Here is a 16,828-nt window from a genome sequence, read left to right on the forward strand (position 1 = left end):
GCATGGTGACCTCAGAATTGGAACTCCAACGTGTAGCTCCATCGTCAATGCTATCAAAAGCCGATATCCACAGAAATTCTGGAGCGAAAGTGGAGGTAGGTCGGCCACACTCTACACAGAGGAGGGGGCGAAATCTTCATGTAAGAATTAGATTGGCAGGGTGGACATCGCAACAGAGGCAGGCTCAGATGCTTATAGCGGTGCAGTTTCAACAAGGAAATCAAGCAAGTCGACAGAAATTTGACCTGGCCACAATCGCTCAGGATGGAGGTTTGGCCGTCCCTTATTTTGCAAAATTTAGAAATGTTATAAGTTCGTTAGTGGAAAATGATCGTTTTAGCTAAAAAATGATCGTGTCAAAATTTGAAATCCGTATCTCAAGGGCCTAAAGTTGTCAAAAATTGTATGGGACCAAAAAATCATGAAATTTTTTTCGACAGAAAAATACGCTATTCAACTAAAACCGGTGATTTTAGGACCCTAAAGCCTAAAGGGCCAAAAATGTAATTAGATTTGCGATATCTTTACTCGTTTCCAAGATATTGACAAAAAACAACTGAAAAATCAGCATTTTTGACCATTTTTTTAGATTCCGAAGGAAACTTACCTTATTTTGTTCAATAACTCAAAAACGAGTAGAGATATCGCATTTTTGGCCCCTGGGGTCCTAAAATCACCGGTTTTAGTAGAATAGCGTATTTTTTTGTCGAAAAAAATTTCATGTTTTTTTGGTCCCATACAATTTTTGACAACTTTAGGTCCCTTGAGGGACCACTTAGCCTTGAGATACGGACTTCAAATTTTGACACGATCATTTCTTAGCTAAAACGATCATTTTCCACTAACGAACTTATAACATTTCCAATTTTTGCAAAATAAGGGACGGCCTAATGGAGGTCTTTCAATGCGACCCTCTACATTACCATGGGTGCTATGGACTGAAAGTAAGTGGGTTTACGAGAAAGGAAAACATCTATGTTTTCTCAATTCCTTCAAATGACTCACCTGAATGCCGCACCACCACAATGACGCACGTCGTGGCATCGTCCGATCCTATGATATTTACATTTTTGTCGTGTGGAGCCACGGCGGCCATCTCTCGTTGACACACGTACAGCAACCCGGGAGCACCAACCTGTAAAGTGACCAAACGATCGCATATAAACACTTCGATCGGAATTCTAGAATAACTGCCATAAACAACATACCGTTTTCGTTGGAATGGACAGGAACTGTGTGGCCGTTTCCCGGTAAACCGGATGCTGTACGAAGAGCGAGTGCGTATCCATGGGACACTCATCCTGTAGGACACCATTCAGCACCAGCACCATGGTGGACGTATTTTGGGCGTTGCGTTTCCGTTTCTACCGGTTGATCTTGCGGCCCGGCGATGGGGAAGGCGGGAAGCGCTGGAAATCAAAACAAACGAAACATGACATTTTGGGTGAGTTATTGCGTTGCTACAAGGTTTCGGTTGTTGATTGATCGCTTGCGTTTGTCCGCCGTGAGATGTGTATTCACGTGGTCGTCGTCATTCGATGGTATGGAACGTAGCTCTCACTACGTGACATGACACATGGGCTTGGCAAGTCGCGCGCATCATGGCAATGATCCGAATAGCAAAGTCTAGGCAACATATTTTATTCATTCATTGCCTGCGTCTTGCATCTCATAGGTACGGCATTAATGGTTTTCTGAAGATTAAATTATGAAGATATTGGTCGTTGTCGTCGTTGGGACGTCAAAGCTTTCAGCTATATTGGACAGTCAGGGTATGGTCGCAGCTCTCGGTGCGTTACTGTTATCGAACGAGGGCGTCACCAAGCTTTTCTTTCTTCCTTATTCGAGACTAGGAAGCAAGGGTGCCTGGTTTTGTTATAAAAATCTAAGATGAATTTCCCAAAAGGAAAAACAAACACACTTCTGCATCCGGCCTTCTGACGCCAAATAGGTTGTTTTTGACCATGTTTTGAGTTTGATTTTACGTTATACAGGAACTATTTTACGTTATACAGGAACTAAGTTCCGCTGTGGACGAGGTGAAAACGAATTGTATGATTATTTAAAGCTTCTAAAACCACCTTCAGCTCGTACGGGAGTCTTTGATATTGACATTGACTTCACACAGCCTATAATGCTGACAAAAATGGACAATATGGCAACCATGTTCTTAAAAGCAAGATTGTGCGATTTCAAAGTGCACATCACACTCGGAACCGTCGTGGTCGTCGTCGTCATCTCGTCAGATTCGAGATTAGCTACACACAACATGAATTCCACCTGAACACACAATGCATGATTAATGGTCTTGTAAGTGAAGTTTTGTTGTGTTGCCTAGTTCCAGAGTGTCGAACACACTTGTCATGTCCGCTGTGGACTTTGGATCTGTTGTTGATTATCATTAGAGAAGAAGATGAGATAATCAGTTGAGCGCACATCATTGCATTTCGTCGTCGATATGATGGGGTTCGAACCAACACAGTCAATGGGAATGGGATCCGCAGTCAGCCCGATAGACTGGTTGTTTTCCATCGACTGACAAACGAGTATCAATCACAAATATAATTGAAATTGCATGCACCGCCAACCCCCCCTCCTCCCCCCTTGTTAGTGAACAACCTCTCGATGACTAAATTAATTCCGTCTCCGGAGTGTAATTTAGAGTGAACTACATCTCTTTCCCAGACAGAGTCATTAGGTTGGACTACTTTATGAGCACGTGCTTAATTCAGCGCTATACATATGTAGTTTGCATTTCTTGAATGATAATTACAAATGCACACAGGTAATGGCACTGTCATTGTTTCAGTTCTGACACACATCGACGGCGACGACAGGTGAAAGATGTTGTCTATTAAATTTGCATCTGGAAATGTAATCACGGAGTATCATCTATACGTATTGTCTCAGCGCATCGATTATCGCCACACCTCCTGCTCAGAGGAAGTTATTGTTCTCCACTAGTTTATGATCCTACGTAGGTTGGGTGGGCACTACAGTTGTGCATCTACAAATTGATGTTTATTAACAGTCAATGAATGGGTCTAATTGTCAAGATAGAATGTAAGTACTATTTGTGGGATGGTTATTAGCGTGGTTCAATCGTTTTTGCTCCACAGTGCTTTTTCGATTCGTAACCAGATTCTAAGCCTTCTCCCAAAATTTGAGCTCATTTGCTTGAAAACTGACTGCACAAGCCCTTCAAAGTTTGTATGGGAATTACCATGGGAAAACGACGTTTTTCATTCAATTTCCCGTAGCATTTTTCTAAGGGTCTTAGAGTGTTAGTTGACCTTTGGTACTCCTGGGCTACTCTATTAGCTACAACATTACCGAAGACCGCATTCAAATTGGACGCCTCAATAACTGGTTATCGATTTTTATCCAACTGTTGATCCATCGTCGCCTTGATCAATCGTATCAGTTTATCCGGGAATCCGTATTCGTGCATAATCTGCCATAGCTGTTCTCGATCGATTGTGTCATACGCCGATTTGAAATCGATCAACAAGTGATGTGTGGGCATGTTGTATTCGTGGTATTTCTGCAACACCTGGCAGATGGCGAACATCTGGTCTGTTGTAGCGCGTTCACCCATGAATCCAGCCAAAAATGCCGTGTACTGTGCTTCAATGAGGCCGATGAACTTGAAGCACTTAGAGTTTAGGGCAAAACTGGGAAGATAGGCTGGACAGGGCATATTGCGAGAATACCAAATACAAAAAGTGTGCATTGAAGAGAGCACAGTGGTCAGACTACATATAGTTTATTCTGAATTCTATATCCAAATTCGATCCATCTTTTTGCTCGCTTCTTTACCAATCGCTAGTTTGTGGAATGATTGAACAGCACACACTTAGATTATTTTACAGTATACGGTATTTTTTTTACCGAATTTTCAACAGCTGAACGTTCGGTAATCAATCCGGTAATCGAAAAGAGAAACTTAACACTAGACAGTGGACACTATACTCATTACCAGCACCTGTGGATATGAAGAAGCAGAGTTTTTATTAATAGACTGATAAACAGCTCTGCGAGCATAGCATTAATTTTTCATTGCAGGATTTGACTATTATCAGGTCACTGTGACAGTTCTGCATGAAAAGACAAAGACGGCCTTAGGTTTTTTTTTTGTCATTTTTTCGCTCACGCGATATCTGGCAAAGTGACCTGAGATCTATCAAACATTTTCTTCGTGCAATGAAAATGAAATGTGCGTTGCACAATGGTCCAATTTTGAGAAAAGTTGGCAGAAATTCAATTTTTGAACATCTTTTAAATGGGTGTCAGTATTTCGAACATAGATCTTCAACATCAGAAGCGTTGACTGTCTTTCAAATAAATTAGAAATCATGATTTTGTATCTTTTTACAGCGCTAAAAAATTGCTGATTTTTTGATAAAGTACACAAGCAAGTTCAACCACTACAAAAGTCTAATAATATAAGTAATTCGAAGGTTTCCACAAGTTTATTCGTAAGTTCTTGTGTATATCAGACACCTGCAGTGGAAGAAAAATATAAAAATAACACTTTTGGCTTCAAAATTAACATCACATATTATTAGTACGAGAAATTCTTATACTTCAACTTCAAAGTATCTTACAAATCGCTCCCAGCTACTCCCCACACAGATATTCGGTTCAAACGCTCGTCTAAGTATGCAGAATTGATTAGGAAAAATTGCAGCTGCCAAGAGCTGCCAAAACATAAACGCCATAATGATATGTGTATAACCAAAAAACAGCAATTTTGTTCGGAGTTCGTTCGAAAAAATCGACAAATAATGAAAATGCCATAAATATGAAATTGAGAGCTCAATATTGTTTCAGTTTATTCATTTAGGCTAAAACTAGCAGACTACTATGATTTGGTAATTTTTGCCACGTATTTCAAAATCTGGACCACTGTGCGTTGCTGTGTTTTACTACACTCAGTGAAAAAAAAAACTAACGAAATTCATCAAAATACTTTATGAGATTCTATGACATTTCCCGGAAAATCATTTTCCGGAAAGACATTTTCCGGAAAACATTTCCCTGAATGATCCATTTCCCGGAAACCCATTTTCCGGAATGGAACATTTCCCGGAAAATTGTTATCGCTATTCCCAGACTCATTGAATTTTTATGAAATGCACAATAATTGACTTATTTTAGTTGATGTTCGTTGAAGAATTTAAGCAGGGCTTTCATTCCAAATCTTCGACAAAAAATTAAAAAATATTAGCGGTTATAGTGCCAACAGTTTTATCACTACATCTTGAATGAACGGCCATTGTTTAACCCTTATGTGGCCGACAGGGTACCCGGGTACCTAGCGTTCATTTAAAATGCACGGTGTAGAAAAAAGCAAAAAGTTTGTCGGACACATAACGGTTAATGAAGGAAAGTTTTCATTTTTTTCTGGCAGCTGTAATTCCAAAAGATAAATTTGGAAGGAAAACGAAAAAGGAATAATATCTAATAAAATGGTAGCGATTGCATTTTGCGCGTAGTTTGTCACCAGTATACTCTTGGTCCAAAGTTTCTTACTATTTACGAGCTCGGTTGGTTGCGGAAACTATGGACCCAGGAGTGACATTAACCTTCTTAGCAACGTCACTCCCACCGATTTTTACGTGTTCTACTTCTATAAAACTGAGCGGTTGGTACGTGATGTCCCCGTTCATTAATAAAAAAAAACAAACAAAACGCTGCACAGTAGGCCTGGCCGCTTTAATCCTTGTAATACATCTACGATGTACTGCAAGCATTAATAATGACAAGAAAAATGATGGAAGTAGTCGATTCTATCATTTTCCAGGATTCTTTCAATGAATGGCTGTGTATGTGTAGACTAGACTAGACTAGACTAGTATACTCTTGGTCCAAAGTTTCTTACTATTTACGAGCTCGGTTGCAAATTAGTCAATATCATTAGCCCAAGAAATGAAAAAGTCAGCTCATCTTTTAGACTACGCTTCTGAAACCTACACATCAGACGCGAACAAAAAAAAAAAACAAAAATAAAACATTGAAATGAAAAAATAAATGAGAGACGTCAAATTTTAAAAATGGGGAAGTTAATGAATGACTATATCAAAGAAGAGTATACTGTATTACATTTATCTGTAGCACTCACCCTCTTATTGTTTCTCTCATATGTTTTTTGCCTTTTTGATACTAAACCTTTAAAACTGTAAATAACAAGAAGCCAACTTCAAGTTTTTGCATAACGACTGGGCGTGGCTTATTAGGCCGAAAATACATTTGGCCACATTATTACTAAGCCAAATTGTTATTAGGCTAGCGACGAAAAACAGGCCTCGAAAGAACAGCCCATTGCTAGAAGAAGGGAAAATCAGAGAAATCTTACGCGCCATACAAAATTGCTTGGGTTGTCATACAAAAAATCTTACAATGGGGGGGAGGGGGTGTCGAAAAATAGTAAAAATTCCCTTACGTAATTAATGGACAGCCTCTTCTCAGGTTTTCCTAGAATTGCCTTTCCGGGAAATTAGGCATTCCGGAAAATGGAGCATTCCGGAAAATGGTTTTCCGGGAAATGGGCTATTCCGGAAAATGTCTTTCCGGGAAATGGGGTATCCGGGAAATGATTTCCGGGAATTGTCTTTCCGGGAAATAGTATAGAACCCTTTATGAATTTTGATGTAACTAAACATTACCTTATGAAAATTTATCGTGCTTGTTATGACAAATTTCATAAGATAGACTTATGAAAAAAGCAAAAATAAAACTTAAAAGGATGCAGACTAGATTCGATCCATGAACGTCGTGATCGTGATCAATGAGCTCCTGTTTAATCCACATGGCTATCGACGCTTGAGAATGCCATGTCGCTAAACATATATGAAAGCCAAGCTGTGAGACAATTCATATAGCAACCTTATGAAATTCATGCCAATCATTATGAATTATTTGAAGGCTGTTTCATAAATTATTCTTCTGTACACTCAGCCAAATGAACCTAAGGTCTAACGTATGAAACGGCTTTAAAATTTTCGTAAGTTCAAAATGCCACAAGATCGACTCACAGCTTGGTTTTTATAAAACACGATATTCACAAGCATCGATAGTGTAACAAATAAAAAAAAATTACAATTAATGGCCCGCGCTGGCTGCCAAATTACGAACAAACAATAAGGGAACCCTACAAATGATATATTCTACTTGCCATTACGCCATTGTTACAAAAAAGGACAATTAATGTCCACGCTCGGTGCCAAATTACGAACAAACAACAATGGAACCATATAGGGTCTGGGACCATTTGGGCAGGAGCACTTATTTTGGGCACTTGCTGCCATAACTCAGTCAATTTCAAACCAATTGATTTCAATTTCTGAACATGGCTAGATAATGTGCGTATCTGATCGTGTCTCAAAAATCAAGTCAAGCGGTTCAAAGTTGACTGAGTTATAGCAGCAAGTGCCCAAAATAGGTGCTCCTGCTTGTGCTCCTGCCCAAATGGTCCCAGACCCTAAATCAAGGGGTTTCCAACAAAAATTGATTACCTGTAACTACTGATTACTGTGAACACTATATGATTACTTATTGATTACCAAGATTAATATTGATTAATCAAGATTACTACAGATTACTCAGATTATTTCTGATTACCATGATTACCTTGATTACTTATGATTACTTATCGATTTTCAAGATTACTATTGATTACTCAAGATTACTACTGATTACTCAGATTATCTATGATTATCATATGATTACAACTCATTACTCATGATTACTTTGTTTGGTTATACCGTTGATTACATTTGATTACCATTATTGATTACATCTGATTACCATTGATTATCTCGGATTATTAATGAATACTTCTGATTACTATGATTACTTGTGATTACCTTGATTACTTATGATTACTAATTGATCGCCAAGATTACTATTGATTGTTCAAGATTGCTACTGGTTACTCAGGTTATTATTGATTAGTTCTGATCACCATGATTACTTGTGATTACCTTGATTACTTATGATTACTTATTGATAACCAAGATTACTTTTGATTACTCAAGATTACTACTGACTGCTCGGATAACCTATGATTATCATATGATTACAATTAATTACTCATGATTACTTTGTTTGGTTATACCGATGATTACCTGGTTGATTACATTTGAATACCATTGATTACATCTGATTATTATTGATTACATCTGATTATCATTGATTACCACGGATTACCATTGATTACTGCGGATTACTAATGATTACTTCAGATTACTATGATTACTTGTGATTATTTGATTACTCAGAAAAATCGATCATTGTTTATTTTTCATTACGAAAAATAAATAGAACATTACAAATGCACAATAAAATGTAATAACACGAACTCACATAATACAAAACATAAAAATGCTCTGCTACCCTAATGGGTAACAAACTTCGATCACGGGACGACGAGGTTTCATTTTTTGGTTTTGGTTCATCAGTCAATTCTGGAATTTTGTTTCATTTAGCTGAATCCCTTCTAGTTCACAGCCATTCGTTCTGTGTTCATAGCTTGATTTTGTCATGGAATATAAATCCTAATATAATACTCAGGGCATCCCCGAATTGGATTTTAATGCAAGACGGCAGCATTTTGATGTCCGTGCCTATTCGAAAGTATTTTTCGCCAGAAATGATGTGAACGTATGCAATCACTTCGGTTGCTAGGGGGCGGTTCATAAACCACGTAGACTTTTTGGGGGGAGGGGGACGGTCTGGCCAAAGTGTACGCTCCATAAAAATTTTAACATTTTTGTATGCACAAAAGTCTACGAGGCATAAGGGGGTCTGAGATGGCCAAATTTTGGTCTACGTAGTTTATGAACAGCCCCTAGGGCTATATTCCTCCAGAGTAATAGAAAAAAATCCTATAAATGCACATCCAAATTAGTAGAATATTCTCAAGTTAAAATCGAATAATAGCCACGTGGGTTGGACACGAGCTCAGTGATCCCGGTGTTCATGAATCATGAATTAAACTAAGTCTACATCATTTGACGCTTTTCCGCTTTTGTTATAGTAAGCATGATCAACTTTTATTAGGCATTCCTGTGGCATCCATATTTTATAGTTATAGCTAAATTTCATAAAATATTTTATAGACGGGCTTGGTGGTTTAGTGGCCACCGCTTCTAATTCGCATGCAGAAGGTCCTGGGCTCAATCCCTGGCCCTTCCCTTTCATCCTTCTTTCTCTCTTCCTCTTCTCCACATATTCAACTTATGTATATTCATAAGTTCATAGCCATCGCTAGAACAGAAACGGGTTGAAAAAGCTGTTTCCCTTCCTTCCAACCAACTTTGACAGCGCAGTATCAATATAGGGTGGGGCGGGGCAAGATGGGTCACCTAAGGATGCATCACCATAACTTTGTAAATACAAATCGTATTTGTATGTATTCGTCCGCTACTCTTCAATACACTAGTTAGCTATGCTAAAGGTCGATAAAAAGATCATAAAATACAAAATATGATGTTAAACAAGCAGTTTTAAAAAGTGATCGATTTTGCGCCGTGAAAAAAGGGCGGGGCAAGATGGGTCACCTTTTAAGTAGGGAATCGCGCCACTATAACTCAGTCAAATTTGAACCAATTGACACAACTTTTGGAGTGTGGTGAGATAGGTATAGTATCTACCCATGTACAACATTTCAAGTCAATTGGTTCAAAATTGACTGAGTTATAGTGGAAAACAGACGAATATAGAAGCCACCGCCCAAGTGGCGCGATACCCTAATTCACATTTTCTCAACGAAAAACGTCAAAATATAAGATTTGTTCCGCATTCATATATGCTCCATATCCATACTGAGTAAACAAGAGCTACTAGTAAACATTTTATAAATTTATTTGGAATATAAAAAAACTTTACGATTCGAGTGGTCCTCAGGTGACTTGAAAATCGATGTTTTCACTAGAAAATTATCATAATTTTATGTTATAATTTTAAGCGTTCATTCCGCTTGATTGAAGTCAGTTATGAGATAGTCTTGTAATAAAAAATAAATAACTTTTGAATGCTCCAAAAATACGTTCAAAATTGAAGGTGACCCATCTTGCCCCGCGGTCGTTTATATGGAGATTATATGGGATGTATCGCATAAGAAAAATGGCTTAAAACCATTTTATTTTTTATTTCCAATGAGAGTGAATAATTTTTCAATCAATGCCCCAAGCTTTTGTATATTCATGCTGGTCATCTAACAAAATTATTAACATAATCAAAACATGAGTAATGCGCCCGAAAATGGCACTGACCCATCATGCCCCGCGACCCATCTTGCCCCGCCCCACCCTATCAGATAACGCCTACGAGTTATGCAATCAAGCGAACTGTACCACATTATCTTCAGAGTAATAAACACACTAATCTTTCACCTTACGCCTGGCATCCAGGCACCAATGTGTGAACCCTTTGCCCACAAATGGCCAAATTGTGCAGACGCAGAGGTGTATTTGGTCTGATGTGAATATAAACGATTGCAATCATCGCTTCCTTCCCTTTCCCAACCTGATCTGCAACCTGACGTGGCAGGCGCCATGAATAGAAGATCACCCACATTAACACACTGAAGATGCCTGCCATGATGCCTGCTTAATCCCTGGCAGATATCTCATTGGTTTCTTGTGTGAGTGTAGCTCGTCTGGCTATACTAGAGTAACATCCACGGGCGGTCAATCAAGCTCAAGAAAAATTTTGCATTCAAAAATACGAATAATACACAAGTTTTTAAGAAACACAAATCAATAGTACATTATTTAAAAACTTGTCTTTTGGGACACCTTACAATAAGTTTGCCCCGCCGAGTGTGCCGAGTTGCGTCTGCTGTGGGGATCTCGATTAAATAATGGAAAAACACTGAACTCAGTGACTCATAACGTTCATGAGAGTCACTGAGTTCATTGAGTCATTTCTCAGCTATGAAAGGTGAATTTCGTTAGTGAAACAAAAAAAAATATTTCGAAAAAATCAAACATGTTTTAGTTTTTTTTTGTCATTGAAGAGTTTGAAATATTCTGTAGAAGATAGACAAATTTCCTAATCAAATCACAAGGATCCATAGATAGAAATGTGCAAAGTTTATCACCTTCGGCGTTTCGGATGGCACTAAATCACATAGCAGTATCAAATTGCTATCGAGGCGTTAGTCTGATGTTTCCAAGCGCTATTAATCTAATCGACGGAAGTTGCCCACAGCAATTACAATGACTTGGCACAGTTTGCTGGGCGCTTCCCTCAGAAGCACCCACCAGTCAGGTCAGGAGATTCCTTTGAACCAGCAATACTATGTACCCGATATAAGTGAACACCATCGTACCTCCTGTTGCGTTCGATTCTCACGTGTATCGTATCCTAGTCGCAATGATGTACTGAGGCTCGTTGGAGAGAGGTACGTACGTAGGGTAAACAGGTATAATATGCCCCCTTCAGCACAAATGGCAATATATCTAAAACTGGCGCCTTATTCTATCTATTGTTCACGGCAAATCGTTGTTTACAAAGTCAGAGAAGTGTTGCATGTAAACTTTGCCTTTGGAGGGGTGGCTATGGAAGCTTTGAAACGTTTTTCGAAAACGTTCCAAAATTTGCCTTTTCAAAACAAACGGGGCAATACGCCCCATCAAAAGAAAAACATCCAGTCCCGTGAAAAAACTGTTCCAGGGGATAATTTCACCACATGCTTATCCTAGGAGGGTCTTTCAACAAGTGTTTAAATGCATAAAAGTTGCAAAATAACACAAGCGAACAGAACTAGCTTCGTTTACAATGAAGTCAGTTTACAAGAGGTAAAATATTACGCCAAAAGCCTTGATTTCAGACTTTTTGAAATTTTTATTGCTTTTCTGTACCAATCAACTAACGGACCAGCTTGATGGCAATTATCCTTCAATATTTAAGACATCTAATCGATCACGCATGCGAAAAGCGCTTGAATCGCTAGAAAATGAAGGGGGTCGTTTTGCCCCGGTGGGGCGCATTTACCCTTTTACCCTACACTTGAATTCATAAATCAAATGACACACGGTGCGGCGGCGCCGGTTGCCATCCCGCTGGCGCTGATTGCAATTGAAATTTAGTTCTATGTGACAGAAACATCGTCTTCAAACCCCGTAGGAGTGTGGTGCCAACTGTGGAATCAGCAAAGGCTGTGGCATCGGTAATCTGCGAATGAAATACTGGCAGCACTGCGCGCGCGTCCGATACAAACTATCGATAGCTAATCGATTGTTCTCTCTACTTCCTTCATTTTTTTTCTTCCTCCTCTATGTAGCAGACTCGATCCGTGCTGTAAGATATTCAAATGATTGGTGGATAATCGTAAGCAAATAATATATCATCACCAGTCTCCTTTGGCTTTTTTTCCTCCAAGCTCCTACTCTGTGGTGGCATTAGAACCCCAGATACCGGGCGGCAAAGGCCGCGGAGCGGGAGATTTATCGATAAACAAACCTGAGCGATCATTATTATTTAAATTGAAAACTCCGTATGCTGCCTCGCACCCCGTTTTCAGCGGATCAGCTGCGTCAGGGCTTTGTCGCGGAGTGGTGTGGTGGTGTGTCATGTGCCCGGACGGAGATGATGCACTTCATCAGCCTACCCAGGCAGAGGGCTCTCAATGGGGTTGCTTGGAGTTTACTTTTGCCGTTTCGCGTGTCTTCCTTACAATGATGGCCACTTCTACAATGTAAACAGATGAAACGGATGATAATTTTTCATCCTATTATCGATTCTTTGCGTGATCTATTCTGAACCGGTGCGGTGGTGTCCCACTTTTTTGTCGAGGGGTGTTGACGCAACGAGACGTATAAGAAGGACATCAGCGTTTGCAAATTGCAACCTTGCTTGTCACTGCTACGTTTTATGGATTCAGTCCGTAGAAATTGAGGTATGCTGGTGATATCGCTTGCATTGAATTAATTAAATTATTTAGTATTATATCAAATACAAGATAAAACTGAGTCAGAGATATTCCTCCATAATACACGGTTCGTGGCTGCCGCTCTCCATCCTCGGTCACGCCCAATACCCGCCAAGCCACGCTCCACTTGGTCCGCTCATCGTGCTCACACCGCTCCACGCCTTCTTGCGCCAATCGGATCAGTCACGAGCAACAACTTTGCAGAGTTGTTGTCCGGCATTCTTGCAACATGCCTTGCCCACCGTATTCTTCCGGCTTTGGCCACCTGCTGGATGCTGGGTTCGCCGTAAAGTGCAGCGAGCTCGTGGTTCATCCTTCTCCGCCATGCACCGTTCTCCTGCACACCACCGAAGATCGTCCTTCGCACGCATCGCTCTAAAACTCCGATTGCTTGAAGGTCCTCCTCCAAAATGGTCCATGTCTCGTGTCCGTAGAGGAAAACCGGTCTTATCAGCGTCTTGTACATGGTGCAATTGGTGCATGGGTGAATCTTTTTAGACCGCAGCTTCTTCTGGAGCCCGAAGTAGGCACGACTTCCACTGATGATGCGCCTTCGTATTTCACGCCGTCGTATTGTTGTCAGCCGTCAGTAAGAATCCGAGGTAGACGTAGTCCTCCATCACCTCGAATGTATCCCCGTCTATCATTACATTACTACCAAGACGGACCCGGTCGGGTTCGGTTCCACCTGCCAGCATGCGCTTTGTGTTGAACGCATTCACCAACAGTCCGACTTTTACTGCTTCGCGTTTCAGGCGGGTGTACAGCTCTGCCACCATTTCAAACATTCTGGCGATAATGTTCATGGCGTCCGCAAGTCACACAAATTGTCCGGATTTTGTGAAAGTTCTACCCCGGCTGTTGAAGCCGTCATCTTGTCGCAGAATTTTACCATTAAAAAAATGTACATAAAATCAAAGTAAAATGTACATAAATCTAGGGTCTTTATAATCTAGGGTCCACTAGGTATACCTGTTCAGGTTTCTTGAGCAATCTCTCCCAGGAGTCTATATTAATCTTTCTCTGGATTTTGAAGGAATTCTTCTTATGATCCAGAGAGTCCCTTTCAGGATTCTAGGTCAATCCATTTAAAATATTTTTTTTTGAGAAGCTTTTTCAGGATTCTAATGGGATGTTTTTCAATACTGCAGGAGAATTTCTCTCAGGATTCTAGGAGAATTCCTCTCAGGATTCTGGAAGAATCCACCAGGGAGTTCTGTGAGTTTTTGTTGTCTAAGCATTCTGGGAGAATCCCGAGGAAAAACTTCTTTCGGGATTCTGAGGCTATCCACCACAGGATTCAGGGAGAATCTATATCGGCAGTCTGAGGAAATTCCTCAGGTTTCTGGAAGAATTCCTCTAAAGATTCTAAGAAGGAATCTGTCACAGAATTTTAGAGGAATCCTCAGAATTATGGAAGAGCCCCTTTAAAAATTCTGGATGAATTTTTCTCAGCAGCATTATATGGGGAGTACTTATTAAAATTATAGAGAATCTCTAGATTGTAAGGGCATTCATTTCAGGATTTTGAGGTATTCCCTACCAATGATGAAGTCCTTTTCAGGATTCTAAGGAATGTCTGGATGATTTGGATTGATTTCTCTAAGGATTCTGGAAGTCCCTCATTTAGGATCCCACTTAGAATTCTGAGGAAATTTTTTCAGCATTCTCAGGAACTCCTCTCAGACTTCTTGGAGAATCATAATCAGCATTCTCAGAATTGTGGCGAAATTCCTTCGAGATCTCTTGGGGAATATTTCTCAAGATTCTGGGGTAATCCCACACAGGATTCTAGTGGTACCTTTCTCAGGATTCTGCGTCAGATCCATTTGAGATTCTGGGGGAATATCACTAAGTATTCGGCTTTCTGGGGTAATCCCCGTCAGGATTCTGGGGCAATTTCTCTCAAGATTCTGGGAATTTGTCTAATGATTCTGGAGAAATCCTTGGGGTTCTGGGGCTATATTTTCCAAGATTTAAAGGCACTTTTTTTTTAGAATTATTAATTATTTAAGAATCTCTCACGAGATTCTGGACAGTTTTCTCAAGAAAATTTTGGATTTTGGAGCATCCGTCGCATAGATTTTGTGATTCCTCTTAGGGTTCGGAAGAAATCCTTCTCAGCACTGGTGCAGTCTGCGGGAATTTATATCAACGCTATATGGAATACTTCCCAGAGTTCTTAGGAATCTCAGGATCTCTGAATTTTTCTTTCGGTTCAAAAATATAAAATTTCATTTTTTTTTCAGAATGCAATGTCATGTTCATAGAGAATTTCCTGAAGAAATACGTGGAGGAATTACTGACATAGATTCTGGAGGATGTCCAGGAGCGATTCCTGGAGAAATTCTAGAGGTATTCCTGTGGGAACTGCTGGACGAACCTCTAGAAGAATTCTTGAAAGAATTACTGGATGAATTTCTAAAGGAATCTCCAGAGGAATTCTGGGAGATTTCTATTTCTGTTATTTTTCTATTTCTGAAAAAATCCCTTGAGAAATTCCTGGAGAAATTTCTAGCGGAATTAATGGAGGAATGCCTGGAGAAATCCTCGATGGAATTTCTGAAGGAATCCCTGGGGGGGTTATTGAAGAAATTTGTGCAGAAATTCCTGGATAAAATCCTGGAGGAATGCCTGGAGGAATTCCTAGAGGTATTCCTGTGGGAATCGCAGGAGGAAGCCATGATGAAATTCCTGAAGGAATTTCTAGAGGAATTCTTGAAATAATTACTGGATACATTTCTACAGGAATTCTGGAAGATTTCTATTATTTTCCTATTTCTGAAAAAAAAATCCCGTGAGAATTTCTAGAGGAATTAATGGAGAAATTCTCGAAGGAATTCCTGAAGGAATCCCTGGGGGAATCCGTGAAGAAATTTGTGAAGAAATCCCTTGAGAAATCTCTAGAGGAATACCTGAAAAATTTCTGAATGTATTCCTGGAGAATTTCCTGGGAGAATTTCTGAAGAAATCCCTAGAGGATTTGCTGAAAGAATCCTTAGAGGAACTGCTGGAGGAATCCGTAGAAAAATTCCTGGAGAAATTCTTGGAGAAATCCTTGGAAAAATCCCTAAAGCAATTCATGAAGGAATCTCAGGAGAAATTCCCGGAGAAATGCATGGAGGAATCTCTGAATAATTGCTGAAGAATTTCTGAAAAAAAAATCCCCAGAAGACTTTCTGGAAAAATTCCTGGAGAAATTGCTGGACGAATTCCTGAAGAAATTCTTGGAGAACTTCCTGGAGGAGTTCCTTTTGGGAATTGTTGGAGGAATCCTTGAAGAAAATCCTGGAGGAATCTTCGGAGGAATGCATGCTAAAAATACTGGATGAATTTCTAGGGGAATCTCTAGAGAAACTCGGGGAGAAATTTCTGAAAAATCCCCTGAGAAATAGGGTCTGGGACCATTTGGGCAGGAGCACCTATTTTGGGCACTTGCTGCTATAACTCAGTCAATTTCAACCAATTGACTTTAATGTTTTTTTACATGACTGGCTACTGTGCCTATCTGATCGTGCCTCAAAAATCAAGACAATCTGATCAAAATCAACTGAGTTATAGCAGTAAGTGCCCAAAATAGGTGCACCTGCCCAAATGGTCCCAGACCCTACCTGGAGGAATTTCTAGATAAATTCCTGGAGAAATCGTCGACTGTACCACCTACGAATTTGTGCGACTCGTTTAATGCTAATGCTAATTCCTGCAGAAATCCTCGAAGGAATTTCTGAAGGAATTCCTAGGGGAATCCTTGAAGAAACTTGTGGAGAAATCCCTGGAAAAAATCACTGAAGAAGTTCCTTGAAGAATCTTTAGCGGAATTTCTAGAGTAATCCCTGCAGCAATTCCTGGAGGAAAATCTGGAAGAATTCTTGAAGGAATTCCTGAAAA

The 16,828-nt window shown here is 39.8% G+C and overlaps 1 protein-coding gene and 1 long non-coding RNA gene across 2 annotated transcripts in view; one reads left to right on the top strand and one right to left on the bottom strand.

The window, feature by feature from the left end:
• The window catches only part of LOC109408720 (protein N-terminal asparagine amidohydrolase), a 97,359-nt gene that overhangs the window by 34,003 nt on the left and 46,528 nt on the right, over positions 1-16,828 (bottom strand). The window contains exons 2-3 of the mRNA XM_029874959.2: positions 1,209-1,409; positions 1,006-1,135 (exon numbers count right to left, since the gene is read on the bottom strand). Of these exons, the coding sequence (XP_029730819.1) occupies positions 1,006-1,135; positions 1,209-1,331 (253 nt within the window). The 5' untranslated portion in view covers positions 1,332-1,409. The remainder of the gene's footprint in view (positions 1-1,005; positions 1,136-1,208; positions 1,410-16,828) is intronic.
• Positions 1-16,828, top strand: part of LOC134289462 (uncharacterized) — a 209,586-nt gene that overhangs the window by 7,641 nt on the left and 185,117 nt on the right. The window lies entirely within an intron of this gene.

This window comes from Aedes albopictus, chromosome 3 (genome assembly GCF_035046485.1).
Source record: "Aedes albopictus strain Foshan chromosome 3, AalbF5, whole genome shotgun sequence".
Lineage (NCBI taxonomy): Eukaryota > Metazoa > Arthropoda > Insecta > Diptera > Culicidae > Aedes > Aedes albopictus.